General features: G+C 39.1%; 2 protein-coding genes across 12 annotated transcripts in view; both read left to right on the top strand.

Annotated features, from left to right (window-relative positions):
- MYO5A (myosin VA) overlaps positions 1-4,183 on the top strand; it is a 96,797-nt gene extending 92,614 nt beyond the window's left edge. For all 11 annotated transcript variants that reach the window (XM_083871041.1, XM_083871046.1, XM_083871048.1 and 8 more), the window contains one exon: positions 852-4,183. In XM_083871041.1, coding sequence (XP_083727167.1) covers positions 852-1,004 — 153 coding nt within the window. In that variant the 3' untranslated portion in view covers positions 1,005-4,183. The remainder of the gene's footprint in view (positions 1-851) is intronic.
- Positions 4,184-4,978: 795 nt separating this feature from the next.
- Positions 4,979-17,293, top strand: part of MYO5C (myosin VC) — a 33,615-nt gene continuing 21,300 nt past the window's right edge. The window contains exons 1-15 of the mRNA XM_083871053.1: positions 4,979-5,046; positions 7,766-7,876; positions 8,710-8,875; positions 9,161-9,305; positions 9,714-9,870; positions 10,410-10,553; positions 11,456-11,537; positions 12,121-12,228; positions 12,750-12,856; positions 13,487-13,752; positions 14,173-14,254; positions 14,581-14,721; positions 15,388-15,513; positions 16,144-16,227; positions 17,105-17,239. Of these exons, the coding sequence (XP_083727179.1) occupies positions 5,020-5,046; positions 7,766-7,876; positions 8,710-8,875; positions 9,161-9,305; positions 9,714-9,870; positions 10,410-10,553; positions 11,456-11,537; positions 12,121-12,228; positions 12,750-12,856; positions 13,487-13,752; positions 14,173-14,254; positions 14,581-14,721; positions 15,388-15,513; positions 16,144-16,227; positions 17,105-17,239 (1,881 nt within the window). The 5' untranslated portion in view covers positions 4,979-5,019. The remainder of the gene's footprint in view (positions 5,047-7,765; positions 7,877-8,709; positions 8,876-9,160; positions 9,306-9,713; positions 9,871-10,409; positions 10,554-11,455; positions 11,538-12,120; positions 12,229-12,749; positions 12,857-13,486; positions 13,753-14,172; positions 14,255-14,580; positions 14,722-15,387; positions 15,514-16,143; positions 16,228-17,104; positions 17,240-17,293) is intronic.

A 17,293-nucleotide genomic window follows, 5' to 3' on the forward strand; every position in this document is an offset into this window, starting at 1 on the left:
CTATCTTTTCATCACAAACCATTTGACTGTGTCTAAGAAAACCTCTGATAAGCCAAAATCACTTGCATCCTGCAGTACATTCAAGGAAGTGAATTAAACTATGCTTTTTAGCTGTCATAGTTTAACAGCATTGAAAAGGTGATGTCAGCCTTAAAATTTAAGCAATCACAAGTTCCTGCCTCCAGACTTACATGAAAGTGTTAGTTTCCCTGTCAGTATGTATGAGGTTTTCAGGTGAGAGGTTTTTGTGCTTATTCATCTTTGTGTATGTAAGCTCACTTGTATGACAACTTTTCAAGCACTAAGATTTAGAAATGCAAATTTACTCAGACCCATGTCTGCACGTGAAGTTCTGTGCTTTGGAAACTGAGGTCTATATCCATACCTCAGTTCTTAATTTAGCCCTTCTGTTTTTGTTTATATTGGTGAAAATGAAAAGTTTTGAAAACTCCAAAGAGAAGGAGCCAGTAGAGCAAAATTAAAGAAACAAACATGAACTTTCTGGTCTATTAGAAATTGAATTACAGTATATCAAGATAAAATAGATTGGAGAGGTAGAACTGAAATAAAGCTGTAATTCCGCTTACTGAAAAGGTGGATACTTGGAAAAATCTTTCTTTTGAAGGGAATTTAAGTATTCCCAGATTGTATTGTAAGGGAGAGATGTGCAGAACTGAAGCTGACCAAAGTAACAACGGTTTAATGGCACAGTTGGTGTAAATGTGACAGCTCAGATTAGCACAGTGTGTGTGTTTGCGCACACACATCTGTAAGCACAGATCATCTTTGTAGGGTGACTGTTAGCAGTCAGCTGGCTAAATGCTGATGCCATCCCTTTCTTATCTTTGCAGGTGCGTCTGCGAGACAGGAAGGACTCTCCTCAGTTGCTCATGGATGCTAAACACATCTTCCCTGTTACTTTTCCGTTCAATCCATCCTCTCTGGCTTTAGAAACCATCCAGATCCCAGCCAGCCTGGGCCTGGGCTTCATATCACGTGTGTGATCCCAAGGATGTCCTGTCAGTGTTAGGTGGAGAACCAGTTGCCTGATACCTGTACCTGTTAAAACATAGTGAGCCACTAAACCCACGTTTTCTGAACAGCAGCCTGTCTAAGCCCAGATGTGTAGTTAAGGTAGCTGGGAAACTGCACAGCAGCACCACAGGCTGGATGCTCATAGAAAGATGTGCATTTGTGCTCAGTCATTGCATTTATGAGGACGTCACTGATTCGTACGTTTGCAGGGTATGGAAATCGGGCTTGGACAAAAATTGTGTCTTCAGCTGTCTAGAGACATTTTTAGATCTTTAGTAAACATATTTAAATAGTGTAAATTAAAATCCATATGTAATCTTCTCATAGGTGGGGACCAATAGGGACAGTCACAGTCCTGTACATGGAAGACTTGAAAGTAAGGCATTTTGTAGTAGAATACACAGTCACGTGGGAGCCTGTTACATTTAATTTGTAAAAACTGGAATGGAAAAACACAAACTGGCAATATATAAAGTTATTTCTTAAACCACTTCCTCATTTATGTCAGTTTGACATAAATTGTAGTGATAAGTCTTATAGCTCACTATATGCTCTTAGGTGTTCATTTGTTAGAACTGTGGTTTACGAAGCAAACTGAATTGCTGCTGCATATTCTGTTGTTTTAAATGTATGACAGTATCATACTAAGCACTAAAAATAAGATACTTCATTTTTTGTTGTCAACCTTATTTACAGTCTGTTGCAATCTGTTATTTTAACTGGATTTTTGCACATTGTATCAAGTAACACCTGTAGAGGAAAATGGTAACTAAGCACAAGTAGCACACTGGAAATTATATGTTTAGTTATTTTTAAAAGTAGTTAGCTAAAAATACAGGATCTTGAAGCAAACGATCAGAAGTCAGTAATGATTTTAGTATTTATTTAGGTTATAGAGCCTGTCTAATGTTGTTCTTTGTTTGTAGACCCCAGAGATGACAATGTGTATTTTGAGTATAATCTCTTGGTTTTTTGCCACTTAAAGAAAAAAAACAACAGAGAAAAGTCTTCTTTCACACTGGAATATGAGAGGAAAAACTTTAGTAGAAAATTTCTGCAGTAGCCCGGGGCTCTCATTCTTAGAAAGGTTGACTAACAAGAAAGTTAAGTAGGTTTTGACTATGATGCTGTCACTTGACTATGATTCATGCTGATTTAATGGTTGGAAATCAGAGTGCATAATGAGAAACTGAGTTATTTTGAATGTTGCACATTTTACTGGAAAGATTTTTCTGTCTCACACATCTTGGATCTGCGATACAAAATTCACATTTCACGATGTGAGGCATAAGCGCGGAAGCCTGGCGTAAGGGGTTCCAGTTCTGTGGTGTATGGCTCAAAGATACGTGTAAAAATAAAGCCACACACATTGCTCAGTTGCATTGTGCAATATTTTTAATGTATTATAATAATCTGCATCTTAGTGTTAACATTAATTTATTTTACAATATTGATAAATAACCTAGAGGTACACTATTAGACTGTTTGGTGCTCCTCTGTTTGCCTGCAAATTCACAGAGGAAAGATTTGCTGTTAAGCAGACTGAAACATTTCAGTTTTGTTTTACTTGAGAGGCAGACATGCTGTTTGTATGGTTGCTAAAATTGGAAATAAAGACAACATAAACTTTGTCAATATCATTTTAAGATGCTTGTGTCATCTTATATTCAAATGGCCCATTTTACATTTGATGGATCATGTCAGTACTTCCAAGAATTTATACTGGTAAAAGGGTTCTGAATGATCTTTGCTAAATTATTTAGATTGTTTTCCTCTGCATCATATACCAAACACTCCTTTTTCAAATGTTACTTGATTTCTGAAACTCTGGCTGCTATGAAGTGGCTCCAAATAAGGTGTAAGGTCGTTTTCAGACTGTCAGGGTACTGTACTTGTGAGAATGTAATGGCAAAGCCTTCACATCCAGTAACAAGGGTAGGAAAGAAAACACACGAGAACATGTTGACCTACCAATTTTTTTCTCCTACTGAAAAACAAACAATTGGCATTGCAGTATGTTCATACAGGAAATTCAGGAAATGTATCCACTACTTCAGCGTTAGTGTTTAAAATGTATGCCTAAATGTATTTTTGTTTATTTTTTAAGTTTGTTTACCTGTAAAAAGCCTTATTGTATCATTTCCTTAAAAAAAGTAGTGTTTAGTAATTTATAGGTATCATCCTTAAACTCAGTGGTTTGACTGCTATTACTTTTATATCACATTAAAAGTATATGCTGCTTGACATGTTTTAAAGGAAAATATTTTTGAGTTGGAATAGATGTGTAGTTGGTAATTCATCTAACATTTTACATGGCAGTATTTTACATGCACTTTTCAGAAGTAAAATTTCAGTGTGAGTGTATAATATAACTATCACGTTAGGACTAAAATCTCTTTAACCATGGAATATAATGCAGAATTATTTTAAAAACTTCTTTTTTTTCCTTTGAATCATTGTTATGCTCTTTTAATGTGGACATATCTTTTATATTTTAATTTATTATCTATTGAGATGATAGATTTTATCAGATGCTGGAAAAATACTTGTCAATGACCCCTTAGAAATATATACAGTTATTCTACAGATTTTGCACAATAATTACCTCATTCAGTTTGGTGTATTTTTATTCCAGTGATCATTTTATTCTGATGTTTAGGACACAGTCTTCTATCCAAATTTTGAAAACTTGCTTCTCACTCTTCAAACTGGGATGAAACATAAAAGTGCTTAAGTCTGTTAAATGAGATTAATCTGTTACAGGAAAAAGTAGCATCAGCTTCACTGAAAAGTGGATTGATATCCAGCAACATTTGTTCCCAACTTGGAAACACCAGCAATTGCAATTTGAAGGTCTATATGTCATTTGTGATTTAAACTGAACACATTTCAAATACCATACTAAAACTATAAGTAAACACTTGGGTTTTTTAAGATGCTGATACTTCATGCGGTGAGTAAAAGCCTTTAAACACAGGTTTTCACTTGATGCCACTACAGTACATAGAGGAAAAACAAAACATTGTCAGAATTACCTGAGCTCTGATCTGTTGTAGTGTCTGATGTTGTACTTAGTAAATGTATGCATCGTAAAAACTGTAGACTAATAGCTATCACTGGAAGATGTCCAAATAAAAGTACAACTGTACAGTTTGTTTCACATTTTTTTGGTTGGTTGGTTGGTGGCTCCAGAGCTGGGTGCTGGCAAACCCCAGATGGTCACAGGGTTCCCTCTCTGCCTCCATGGCAGCCTTGGTGTTGACTGCCAAGGGAGGTGGTTAAAATCTGAGGATGTGTAAATACACACCCAGATAGCAGCAGAGTGCCATAAACTGCTGTGCTGAAAGGGAAATACTTTGTTCAGCGTAACCCACTTCTGCTTAGGGTGTTTTGTCATCTAATATTAACTGTTCCCGAAATAAAATTTGAGTAAGTTCGCTAAGACATTCCCTTGTGTGCCATGAAAGCTCCTTGTGTCAGGTGGGGAGGGCTGGTGGGTCTTGGCGTGTAAAACAGGGCACTGTGGTTATTTGACTCTTCTTCCTCATAAAGGGTATTTGTCTGTAGCACCTGTTAGCGCTTTAAACCTACTAAATGCACTCAGAGTTGTTAATCTTTATCTTATTCTGAGCTTGTCACAGAAATTCCTTTAGAGTGCTTTGTAGGGAGGTGATTAATGTTCCTGTCGGTTTTGTCTGCTGGGTCAGGACTGCTCCCCCTGACCCCTGCAGTGTGCGCATCATTCCCGGTCCCTAAAGGTGTATGCGAGGTGCCGGCCGTGCAGGACGGTGCCTGGGAGCCGGGATCTGCCGCCCGTGGGAGCTGCCCGCTGTGCCGGGCCGGGCCGGGCTGGGCAGGGCCGGGCTGGGCTGGGCAGGGCCGGGCCGGGCTGGGCTGTTCCCCACGCCCCGGGGCGGGGGCCGGGCCGGACCGCGGCCACCTGCGGAACCTGCGGCGGCTCTGCCGGACCGCGGCCGGGCCCCGATGGCGCTGGGCGAGCTCTACACGCGGGTGAGCGGGGCCGGGGCAGGGGAGGGGGCCGAGGGGAAGAGGCTGGGGCAGAGGGGCTGGGGCAGAGGGAAGGGGCCGTGCCAGCCCCGCCGCAGCGCTCGGAGCCCCCGCCGGGCACAGCGCCGGGACATGGCACCGCAGGGCACCGCGGGGAGACGCTTCTCTCTGAGAAAAACACTCCTTTTGTGAGAGTCCCGGCCTCCAGGAGCAGGGCTCGCTGTTCTCGGCAGCGATTAAGGAACGTGAAGGTTTCGCTGCCCTTCCCTGGGCGCTCAGGCTCGGAGCTTTCTCCTGGGCAAACATTGAAGGTGTGTGGCAGAGCTGGGCCCCAAAGCAAAGACTGTTCCTCCTTAATGCACCTGCCGAAACTTCTGCACAACTTTTCCCTCTTCTCCTGTTGTCACCGGAGTGTCGTGACGTATCGTTTGTTTGCTTAGCGTTAAATCTCCAAAGCGGCAGGGCTGTGTGGGCGATTTGATAACCCCGCCGCTCCTCCATCGCCGCAGCGGCTGCTCCCACCAGCAGGGATTGATTCCAGCGGGGCTGGGGGCGCGGGGAACCGGCGCGGCTGTCCCGGGATTAATGGGAAACTTCCCCGGGCAGTGCGGGGGGAAGGAGTGCGGGTGTAACCCGACACGGAAATGAGCAAACTCCGGCTGTTTACCTGCCAGGCTGGGTTTGGACACAGCCAGCTCTCCAGGCTGGGTGCATTTGCCAATGGAGGCTCCTGCGACTCTAGGGGCCTTTCCTGGAGAATCGGTGCTTTTATCACATTCCTCTCCCTCCCTTTCTCGTCCTTGACTTAGTGCAGTTCGTTTCCTTGCACGGGAGCACATTGTGTGCCCCTGAGGCTGTTTGGAGGTGATATTGTAGCTCACAAAGAATAACAGCAAACAAAGAATTCAGTTTAACAAACACTTTCTGTAAGCCAGGAGGAGATCAGCATAGCCTAGGAGTGATACAAATAACACTTTATAGTTGGATAAACCTGGAAAACACAAATGTAAAGCTAATTTAGCCATGTCTTTCATGTGGCCATTGAATAGATACTTGTGGAACTGGGCTTTTGTCCCCTTGGTCAGATAGATGGAAACATTGCCCTTACAGTGGTTTGGGGTTGTTCAGAAGATGTCTCTGTGAATGAATGCCATCATGCTGAAAGCATCAGCAGAGAGGTGTCCTGGGAGCAGCTGAGGTTTCCACGGTTGCTCATCCCCCTATGAGCACCAGGTTGGTGTGTTGCTCACTAGAAAGGTCACTGGCTGTCCTTAGAGATACTGAAAACAGCTGGAGAAGTCACTGAGCAACACAGCCTAACTCACAGAACGTTCTTGTGCAAGTCCCTCCTACCCTGAATTGTCTGGTGTTGGTCCTTGGGGGTTGGAATTAAGGAAGCTGCAGCTGTACAGGGCACTTTGCAGGGACCTCTGTAGGCACCTGCCTTGGTTCAGTGGGATTCTTGGGGCAGAGACATTCATGTTCTGAGGATCTACTGCAGCTTCCAAGGCTGCTTTCAAGTTAGAGAGGGAAAAAAGTCATTTTTGCCAAAACCAACAGTTGCAGCACTGAAACTAAAGGGAATACAAGTCCCCAAGGTATCTAGGTCTGCTCACACTCCATGAAATGGTGACTAATGTTAATTTCTCAAGTAAGCAGCTGCAGCAATTCTCACAGGTTTATTTAAACAGCTTGTTTCAGCTGACCATGAATATAGCTAGGGTGAGGGAATTAAAGGAAGGGTTCTGGCTGTCAAAACAGAAAGATGCTGGAAGAGGACACATTATAGTTTCTTGTGTGAGTAGGGACAGATGATATTGTTTGGTCAAATCCTGTCAGGATGAGAAGGACACACTCCACATCAGTGAAGTAATTCCCCACTGTCTGAGGTTTCCAGCTGTGTTATGTCCTTTTAAGGAATGTTGTTTCCCAGCTTCTCAGGCAGAGCATTTAAAGAAGTTGCTTTTGCTTCAGCATTTTAACTTCAGCATAGGAGATGTAAATGGTTCAAACAGTGTAACTTGCATTTAAGTATTTTTTTCAAATATCTGTGCTTTAGTAGGTCAGAGATACCTTGCTGGGATGGAGCTAAAGTATGCCAGTTGATTGCTTGTAAAGAAAGAAACCAGCCAGTAGTCTTTGAAGTTTGTCCTAGAGCAGGGAAAGATGTTTGGAGGTTGCACTTCAGTCCTATTAAAAGAAAGGGAACTGTGCAGAGTCTTTCTTGGCTATGAAAATGTCCCTGTGGCAAAATGCATCCTGAGTTCAGTGCCCCAAACTTGAATTCAGGGAAGTGATTGTCTATACTTGTCTGAATTCTGGTAAATGAGATGCTTTCTCTGGTACTTGCTTATTTGAACCCTCCTGAAAACAAGGTCTCTCCCTTAAATGTTTTTTTTTCTTTGTTCAGCGTTAGAGGATTTGAAGAGCCTGGCAACAGTCTGGTCCCTTGCTTACCTTCCTGCTTGCTCTTTGTTCTGCAGACTCTGCTCTGAACAGGAGCAGAATATGCATGTCTAAAATTAATGAGTCTTCTTTCATTTTTTATTCTTACATGAAAAATAACAAAACTATAAAAAATATATCCTGCTGTACAGAACTAATATTAATCCCCAGAAGTCCTGGAATTGGGTTGCACTTGATTTTTAAAAGGTATTTTTTAATGCTAGCCTGGTATCGTGATAGTAGCTAAGCTAATTATTGTCTTGTTTTTCTGCTACAGTACAATAGGGTTTGGATCCCTGATAATGAAGAAGTTTGGCAGTCTGCGGAAATCACAAAAAACTACAAAGCTGGAGACCGTTTTCTCCTTGTGCAACTAGAAGATGGAACTGTAAGGAGAAAAGCCTGAATTATTGTGGGATTTGCTGAGATATGTTAATGTAGAAACATAGGTCTCACCATTATGGGATCTAAATAACACATACATCCCTTTTTCATCATATTGAAATTGGTACAGTACACATCTGCTGCCCAAAAATATGAGGAATGCAGTTCCACTGTATACATTAGTATGGAGAACATACCTCAAAGATCACTTTGGAAATAAGCCCTGGAACTTATCCTAAATTGAAGTAAAAATCAGAAGTGCAGGGCAGGCATAGTTCTCTCACAGAGCCAGCTGTTGCCTTTTTTGATGATTTGTGTAGGATGTTAATTTTAGTATCCAAGTTCTTTACAGATTCAATACTTTGAAAGCATTTATGTATTTCTGCATTCCTGTTCCATAAAGACAAGTATTAAAGGTATGATTAAATGGATTTGTTGAAAAAAACCAGAAGTGAGTTTTAAACTTTCTGTAAAGAAAACTGAGGGGTTGCAAGTAAGGATAGTTATAAAGCTGACTTGAGTTCTGATCTGGTCTGTACTTTCATTCAGTTGATGCTGATCTATTATTCTCATCTGTACTTGAAATATGTCTGTGTTTAGAGAGCTAAACATTTTTACAGATTTCAATACGAAATACTGTAAATAAAGAAAATGAGGCTCTGTTTTTCATAAGCAACAAACAGCTCCAATTCCCCCAAGTTCAGTGGGATGTTATGGAATCAATGAAATAAAAGATCAGACAGGGCTTCATCAACTTTATAACTTCATGTAGAGGTAGATACGTATTTATTCAAACAAAATGCATTTTATGACATTTCAAGTAATTTTTGTTGACAGGAACTGAGTTACCCTGTTGATCCAGCAGCTTTGCCACCACTACGAAATCCTGACATACTTGTTGGTGAAAATGATCTCACTGCACTCAGTTATCTCCACGAACCAGCTGTTCTACACAATCTTAAAATTCGATTTGTGGAGTCTAAGCTTATCTATACATATAGTGGTAAGCTAAGTGAAATGAAGAGGTTTTTTAAAAAATATTTTTTAAAAAGTATCAATCTTGATTCAGTTTGCAGCATGATGTGTGTAATGTTTTCCTGAAGTGTATTTTAACTCATGTTAAGTGGTTTTATGAGTTTATATCCAGTTTATATGAACTTGTTTGTTCATCAGCATCTTCTACCTAGAAAATATTGCTACTTTGTATTATTTCAACTGTGGCTGCCAAAACCAGGCATTTCGTGTAACTGATCTGTGTTTTACTTTTATTTTGTACACTTGACTGTAGGAATAATTCTGGTTGCAATAAACCCCTATAAGCAGCTGCCAATATATGGAGATGCCATTATCCATGCGTACAGTGGGCAAAACATGGGGGACATGGATCCACACATATTTGCTGTGGCAGAAGAAGCATACAAGCAAATGGCAAGGTTCAGTATGTTATTTAATGTCCATAAATAACACTTGAAGTCTTGTGGCAGTCTGTGGTAATTGTCATTTAATTTTACTGTGTATGTGCCACTGGCTATTAGGAATATCTTTAAACATGTACTTTAATTAGAGGAGAAGGGATTCCTTAACCAGCTGAAGAATTTCTAGGATTCAAAACTACTTTCATTCTTGATGAGGGGTAAAGCACTGATTTAGTGAACAGCAATGGCATCAACCTAGAGGTTACAGCTGAAGAGGAGTAAGAGAAGAATGGATGAAAGGTGGAACAGATCTGTGAGAGTTGGGCACAGCTGTGATTTCAAACATTGTTTCATATGTGTAATTCCTACATTTATGCATGCATTTCAGACATGTCTGACATAAATTGTCTGATTATTTGGTTTTAGAAATAACAAAAATCAGTCTATTATAGTCAGTGGAGAATCAGGAGCTGGGAAGACTGTGTCTGCAAGGTACACTATGAGATACTTTGCCACTGTGAGTAAGTCAAGCAGCAAGGCACATGTGGAGGATAAAGTATTGGCATCCAATCCAATAACTGAGGTAAGTTTTGGAGAGTGTCTGTCAGGTCTGTACTCATCAAGGGAAGAATCCTGAGAGCTTCTAGGAAATTTTGTTTGAAATCTTTAGGGGTGCTTTATCTGTCTGAGTTATATATCTAAGTCAGAAGGTTCAGCCTCTGACTGTTGCTGATGGAAAGAGGTGGTCAGCCCCAGGAACACCCAGTCCTGTCTGATTTGCCAGTGCCCCTTTGGAGGTGCTGGTTTGCCTCCAGAGTGCTGTTTGACCACCTAATTAGATGATGATATAACAATATTAAACAAGCTGTTTGGTTTTATTAATTGGATCCTTATGGTGGAAAAGCTTACTTTGTCTAATTTTCAGTTTATGTAGCATTATACTGTTTGACTTGAGGCTTGTCTTCAATTTTGGGCCTCAAAATTCAAGTAACAGCTCAGTGCTGAGGCTGATCCCTGAGCATCTTTGATTTTAGAAACTTGTAGTTGACTCAAGTTTTTGACTGAGTTATTCTTCTGAGAGATGTGAATAAATCAAATTGTAAAAGTTTATAATTTCTGCAGGCTGTGGGCAATGCAAAAACCACCCGGAATGATAACAGCAGTCGATTTGGAAAATACACTGAAATCAGCTTTGATAGGAGCTACCAAATCATTGGAGCTAACATGAGAACATACCTGCTTGAGAAATCCAGAGTAGTATTTCAGGTGGGTAAAATAAAGTCTAAGATAGTCAATGTCAATATAGCTCCTGATACTAGTTCCAAACAGAAAATATTATGTGAGGTTCTGAATAGTGTATCCAATCAGCATTTGATGTATTTTTTAGCAGAAGCTAGTATTATTTATGATCAGTTACTTTATTCCATGTTCTTCCTTATGTTAAGTGAAGAATGCTTCTCAGGGACAATTCCCTGAGGTAAGTGCAAGAAATATTTGAGAAATCTGTAACTTGTGGTTACAACAGTAACAGAGGCCAACTGTATCTGGAAAGGAACAGCATATACAGGGCAGAGAGAGCCTCTGTAAAACAACTGGCTGAAATTTTATAAGGGCAGGGCTTATTTCATGTGACTCACTACAATGTTATGGCTTAATTGTGATAATATACTAAAGAAGGTATTTAATTTTATAAAACGGTTTTTACAAAGGTTTCTTTTTTTAGTAGTCTTGTAACTTTTTAAGTACACCAAGAAATACCTCCATATATCTTCTGCCCTGAAGGATGGTTTGGAAATGGAGAGTTCTTTGAGTTCCCACAGGGCAGTGTCTCAGCTGACACTCCTACACATTTTTTGTTACAGTATTTGACAGTTTTATTAGTAGTTGACTGTTCAGGCTGAAGAAATTATTAACATCCTTGGGGAAAGGACTCCACATTTTGGCAGTGGAAATAAAGGATACTTGAATGTATCACTTTCAAAGCTCTTGCTAAGATGTTCTATTTTAATAACAAGCAATTTCTTTGCTAACCTATGTTGCAGCAGAATTTAGCCTTCAGTTATCATCACTTCACATTAGCATTGAATATTAAGTGTGTTTCAGTTTGTTTCTTCATTTTGTTGTTAATAATTCTTTTCTGTGATATTACTCTTTGCTTTATTTTACAGTCAGAAAATGAAAGGAACTACCATATATTTTATCAGTTGTGTGCATCTGCTATGCAACCTGAATATGCACATCTTAAATTGGGTAGGTCTCAAGAAAATAACCTGCTCTTCACTTTTGCAGTGCAGCATTTTAAGGCTGGGTTTTCAAGTGCTAAGATGTTTGGTGCACTACAGCATAAATCTCACAGCCTTAAAACAGGACCTGTGTTTTTAAGGCACTGAGCTGTTAATCCTGCTGGTTTTGAACTTGGTAGCAAATCCCTGGTAACTCAAATAGTGCACAATCAAGTACCTGAGTGTCTTTGGAAATCTTATTCTCATATTTTCTGTAGTGACAGATGCCACGACAGCTTAGGGAATTGATTCATTTATCTACAGAGAAGCTGGGAGAAGCAGAATTTCAGTGTTTGTTTCCTCAGTCTCCATTCCAGTTTGTTTATTAGATGTTTATTAATATTTCTAGGAATTATGAATAGTAATTTGTTGTCAGCTTAACTGAGTTGGGCACATGGATTTCCCTGAGCAAAAATAGGGCCTCCAGCTCATCACTGAAACATTGTCATCTCACAGCATCTTTAAATTTTTTGTGTTATAAAAGTTTTAACAAGCGTCTCTCTCCAGTCCCTGATTTTTTCAGAATTACAAGATTTGCTTCTTTTCAACAGGAAGTGCAGAAGAATTTAACTACACACGAATGGGTGGCAGCACTGTAATAGAAGGGGTTGATGACAGAGCAAATATGGTGGAGACTCAGAAGACATTTGCCTTACTGGGTAAATTCTTGGGGATACATTTGCAGTAGATTTTCTTTTTCTGAAATGGGCAAAGGTGGATTGTTTCTGAAATAGCCAAAATATTAGTAGAAATTAACAAAATAGTTTTTTTCATAGCTTATCCATTGTGGTGTTGGTCTGTTTTCAAAGTGCTGGGCAGGAGCAATTAACAAGTGCTGTTAATTGTTACTGTTCAGAAGCATTGAGGGCTGGAGTCTTCTTGGCCCATAAATGAACATGCTGTGACAGAAGTGGAATTGGAAGCTCCTTTGCCCCTGTAAAAGTTATGTAAAAGCTAAATCAGACTTGAGCTGGCACTTGAGGAGGTACAGGAACTTATGCCCAATCTGTCATGGGATCAGACAGGCAGAAAATTGGCAGAACCAAGGATTTGCATCATGGTCTGCAGAGATGCTGTACAATTCTTGGCTGCACAACAAAGCAAGTAACCCAGCATTGTTCTACTTTAATTAATTGTACTGTTTCTGCGTATTTCAAATAATCAAAGAATGTTTTTTTAGGTCTGAAGGGGGATTTTCAGATGGATGTTTTTAAAATGCTGGCAGCAATCCTGCACTTGGGCAATGTGGAAATAGCAGCTGTTGGAGATGAAAGATCATCCATCAGTGTAAGGAAGTAGCTCATTCAGATACCAACATTTTCTATTCTATTTTATGCCAGAAGTGCTTTAGGAATGTTTTTTCTCATATCTGGGGCTCAGAGCAGCATTAAATCTGGTGTACTAAACTTGATTGATTTCTCCATCTCCATCTGTGTGGATTCACAGCAAGCATTCACACAGATGCTGTTCTGTTCCCAAGTTCAGAAACTCTTAAAAGGCAAAATGTGGCTAAGAGTACCCCATATCCAATTGATCCACAGCTGCTGGAAAATCCATTTTTGAACTCTCTGCAGGATGCAGGAAACAGAGCATAGTCAAAGCTGCTCAGAATGTGTCCCAGCAAGCTGTGCAAGCCTAAAAGGCAAGAACACCTAAAAATAGACTAAAGTAACTTTCTTTCAGTGTCTTAATCCAAAACATCCATTCCAAGTTTTTCTCTCCTATATCAGGAGTTCTTTCCAGTATTACTTGCTTTAGCTTATCTTGCTGTTTTGCCAGATGAGGAAGTAAATACAGCCCCTCACCTGTCTAAAAGTGAAAATCCCACTCTGTGTCAGCGGCACAAGGATTTCACTGTCTGGACAACAGTTAAAGAATTAAATGTACCCTAATAATATTTGTTGATCTTCTTTAAAGTCGGAAGACAAACATCTGAGCATATTCTGTGAGCTTCTGGATTTGAACTGTGACAAGATGGCCCGGTGGTTGTGCCACAGGAAGATTGTCACCACCTCGGAGACGGTGATAAAGCCGATGACCAGGGCCCAGGCTGCCAACGCCAGGGATGCTCTGGCAAAGAAGATCTACTCCCATCTATTTGACTTCATTGTGGAGAGAATTAACCAAGCCCTGCAGTTCCCTGGCAAACAGCACACTTTCATTGGTGTTTTGGATATTTATGGGTAAGAATGTCTCTGGAAGCAGAGTGCCTTTTCTTTGGAGTAGATAGGAAAAGGCACTTTGTTGTGCTGGTAATGAATTTGGAGGGGCTTGTTTTACTAAAAAGTCATGGTCATATAAATTCTTTAGCATCCAGATTAGTGGAAATCCTCTGCTACTATAAATGCTGTAATTTTTTTGTGAATGAGGTTTAAATTTAACTTCTGATATGGTACTTTTACATTTAACTCTGGATTTTTTAGCTTTGTTTTGTCTGGTAACATTAGCTTCTAGGGAAGCTTTGAAATTTCTTAACATCTTCATTAGTCTTACCACTAGTTAATTAACTTAGAAACATTAGTATAGCTGCAAAGACTTTCAGGGATGCTACCATTTGATTTTGGTGTCAAAATATTATTTTTCTCATTTGAATTGTGTTTCAGATTTGAAACATTTGATGTGAACAGTTTTGAACAATTTTGTATCAATTATGCTAATGAAAAACTACAGCAGCAATTTAATCTGGTATGTTCTTTTTTTGTTACAGTTCTTTGTCTTATTTTGCTTCAGGGTGGATATTAGTAAATGCTATTTGTGCTTGAGTGATGGATATTTCTGGATAGTGACTATCCAATAATGAATAAAAATATTTTATTTTTATATGTAAACATAGGAACATGCATATATATAAATGAAAATTTCTAAGTTTATTTTCTTACAGACAGACATATAATATACTTCAAAATATGATTTTTATCTTATGTATACAACAGCTGTGCACATGCAAACACTGTATTTATTTTTCTTTAATTGTAACCTTCTTTATGTTTTCATAATTTTTACAAATCTAGCATGTCTTCAAACTTGAACAAGAAGAATACATGAAGGAAGATATCCCATGGACTTTAATAGACTTTTATGACAACCAGCCTGTCATTGACCTTATTGAAGCTAAAATGGGAATTTTAGAACTTCTGGATGAAGAATGCTTGGTAATTTAATATTTGCTCTTAAAAAAAAAACAACCCAAAAAACTATATAGATTTTTGTAAGTGGGGCTTGTAATCCATATTTTACCCTTTTCAGTGGGAAATAGAGCATTTTCTTCAGAAGAGGAACATTAATGTTTGCGCTCTATTTGGTAGTTTTGACTGTAAATTACTTTTTCTGTTTTCCTCTTAGAGGATTAAGAACCTAAAACTGGATCTCAGAACTTTGCCAGAAGTAAGGCAGCAGCTGGAGTTCCTCCCTGTGGGGGCAGTGCAGGACTGGAGCAGCTGGGGCAGGAGGGCAGTGGGATCCTCATCCTTTTACTGGACTGAGGTCAAGCTGCAGTTTGCTGCTGGTCCTCTTGCTGCAAGCAGGAATTCAGACTGCTCAGTCTCCACGGGGCTCTTCCACCAATATTGTTTAAATTAAGTTAATCCACAAATCACTATTTTTGATACCAAACTTCGTGGATTAACACAGCCTTCTTACCAAAAGTGATTTGCTATGAGGAGCCATGGTGGGTCTGAAGAGACAAAACCTGGTTGTTGTACCAGGCTTTGTAATTCACTGGGGGGGTTTTATTTTGTGTTTATTGACAGGCAGCAGCTCTGCTGCTTCTAACAGCCCAACTGAGTCTGTTAAAGACATTGCCCTTCTCATTCTTACAGTTGCCTCATGGAAAAGATGAAAACTGGCTCCAGAAGCTGTATAATAATTTTGTCAATAAAAACGCGCTCTTTGAGAAGCCAAGGATGTCAAACACCTCTTTCATTATTCAGCACTTTGCTGATAAGGTAGAGTGTAAACAACCCAGTATTGTTCCCTGTGTTTCTAGCAGTAGCTCATTCAGAAAAAACCCAAATGTAGGAAATAGGAAATATTAATTATTAACCACACCTATTTGGAACTTCTATAAAATTGGCCTCCAATACGTAGTGCTATTTATTTATTGGTAATACTGCCTGTAACAGGCCATTTAAATGTAAGAAGTGCTTAAGATCATGAATTTGAGAGCATAAAAATAAATCATCAAGATAAAAAAGCAGAAAAATAATAGAATGTATAAATAGAATAGTTATAATTGTAGCTTATACACATTTTAGTCTCAGTTATTTACATTTCAGATGTAGTATTTCTTTTCGGTGCCTTGATTTGAAATGGTAAAATAATGAAGAGAGGAGGAAAGAAATTCCTAATGAAGGCAGAAGGATTTGGATTCTGGCAGTTTGTCCTGTTTTTAAATGTGCAGGATGCATGTATGTAATCTTGAGATAATGGAATTGGGAAAAGCAGAGTTTCAGCCATCATGTTTGAGATTAATAAAGAGCTCTTGGCTACCACAGCTGGGAGAGTAAAAATCTTTGTTTTGCCAACTGTTTGTTTATGTGTTGCTGAAAAGGTAATGATTTCACCTCTTTGCACAGGTAGAATATAAATGTGAAGGATTTCTGGAAAAAAACAGAGATACAGTACATGAAGTATTGGTTGAAATCTTGAAAGAGAGCAAGGTTTGTGACAAACAGTGATGATTAATCTTCTGAATACCTGATTTTACAGGAATTAATTCAGATCCAATTTTGAAATGTTTCTTCTGATATACAGATTTTTAATAGGTTGAATAAATTAATTTAATCCCAATTTTTATTAGTATTATAGAAGTGTATATTTTTACCATTAAATAATATACAGGATGAAAAAACACAGTGTTCAACTTCTTCATGTATGTGCATTTACTTTGGTAGTTATGTTGGGGTTTTCTTTTAATCTTCTTCAAGAGTATTTTGTAATCCTTGTAACTGAAAAACTATTTTTCTTTCCTGTAGTCATTACATGCAGCTTTGATAGATGGTTTATCATTAACAACTGCCTTTGTTTATTCTTCAAAAGATATTAAGAGAATGCCAGGGCAAGGAAAACATCAGGTGTCTTATGTGTGCCTGCCACTTCCCATCTGCTTGTCCCTTTGAAGTCTACAGCCTTGAGACTTCAGAATTACTCTTAATAAGCTATCTTCATCTGACCTGAAAATATATTCTTAATTTTAATTGCATATTGTGAAAATACAGCCTTAAGTGCTCTTATTTTTAGCTCTGCTCTGTGTTTATGTCCATATTTGCTTATACTGAATTAGCTTTTGCAGGCTGCTTTCACAGATGTTGAGTTTTGTGTGTGAAACGTGTAAGTGCTTCACAATAGACTCAGGATCATTGCAACTCTTTTCACAATTGTTGTTTGTTTGTGGCTTAAATACCCAGTTCAAAATCCAGCAGTACCTGGCCTAAGTATTAAGGGGTTTGCATTTTATGTTATAGTAAATGTAATTTTGGTTAAAATGATACTGCAGTTACACAGTGTTTAACTCTGGTTCTTTCACCACACTTTTAGTTTCATCTGTGTGCAAATTTCTTTCAAGACAGTCCAGTGTCCATTTCACCTTTCAGTTCAACTATAAACATCAAATCTGCCAGACCTGCTCTGAAATCACCCAACAAACAGCTGCGGACGACTGTGGGCAGTAAGGTACTGCACAAACCTGCTATTCTGTGGTGTCTGTACTTGCTGGGAAATGCTGGG

This window comes from Zosterops lateralis (genome assembly GCF_965231275.1).
Source record: "Zosterops lateralis genome assembly, chromosome: 13".
In the NCBI taxonomy this organism is placed as follows: Eukaryota; Metazoa; Chordata; class Aves; order Passeriformes; family Zosteropidae; genus Zosterops; species Zosterops lateralis.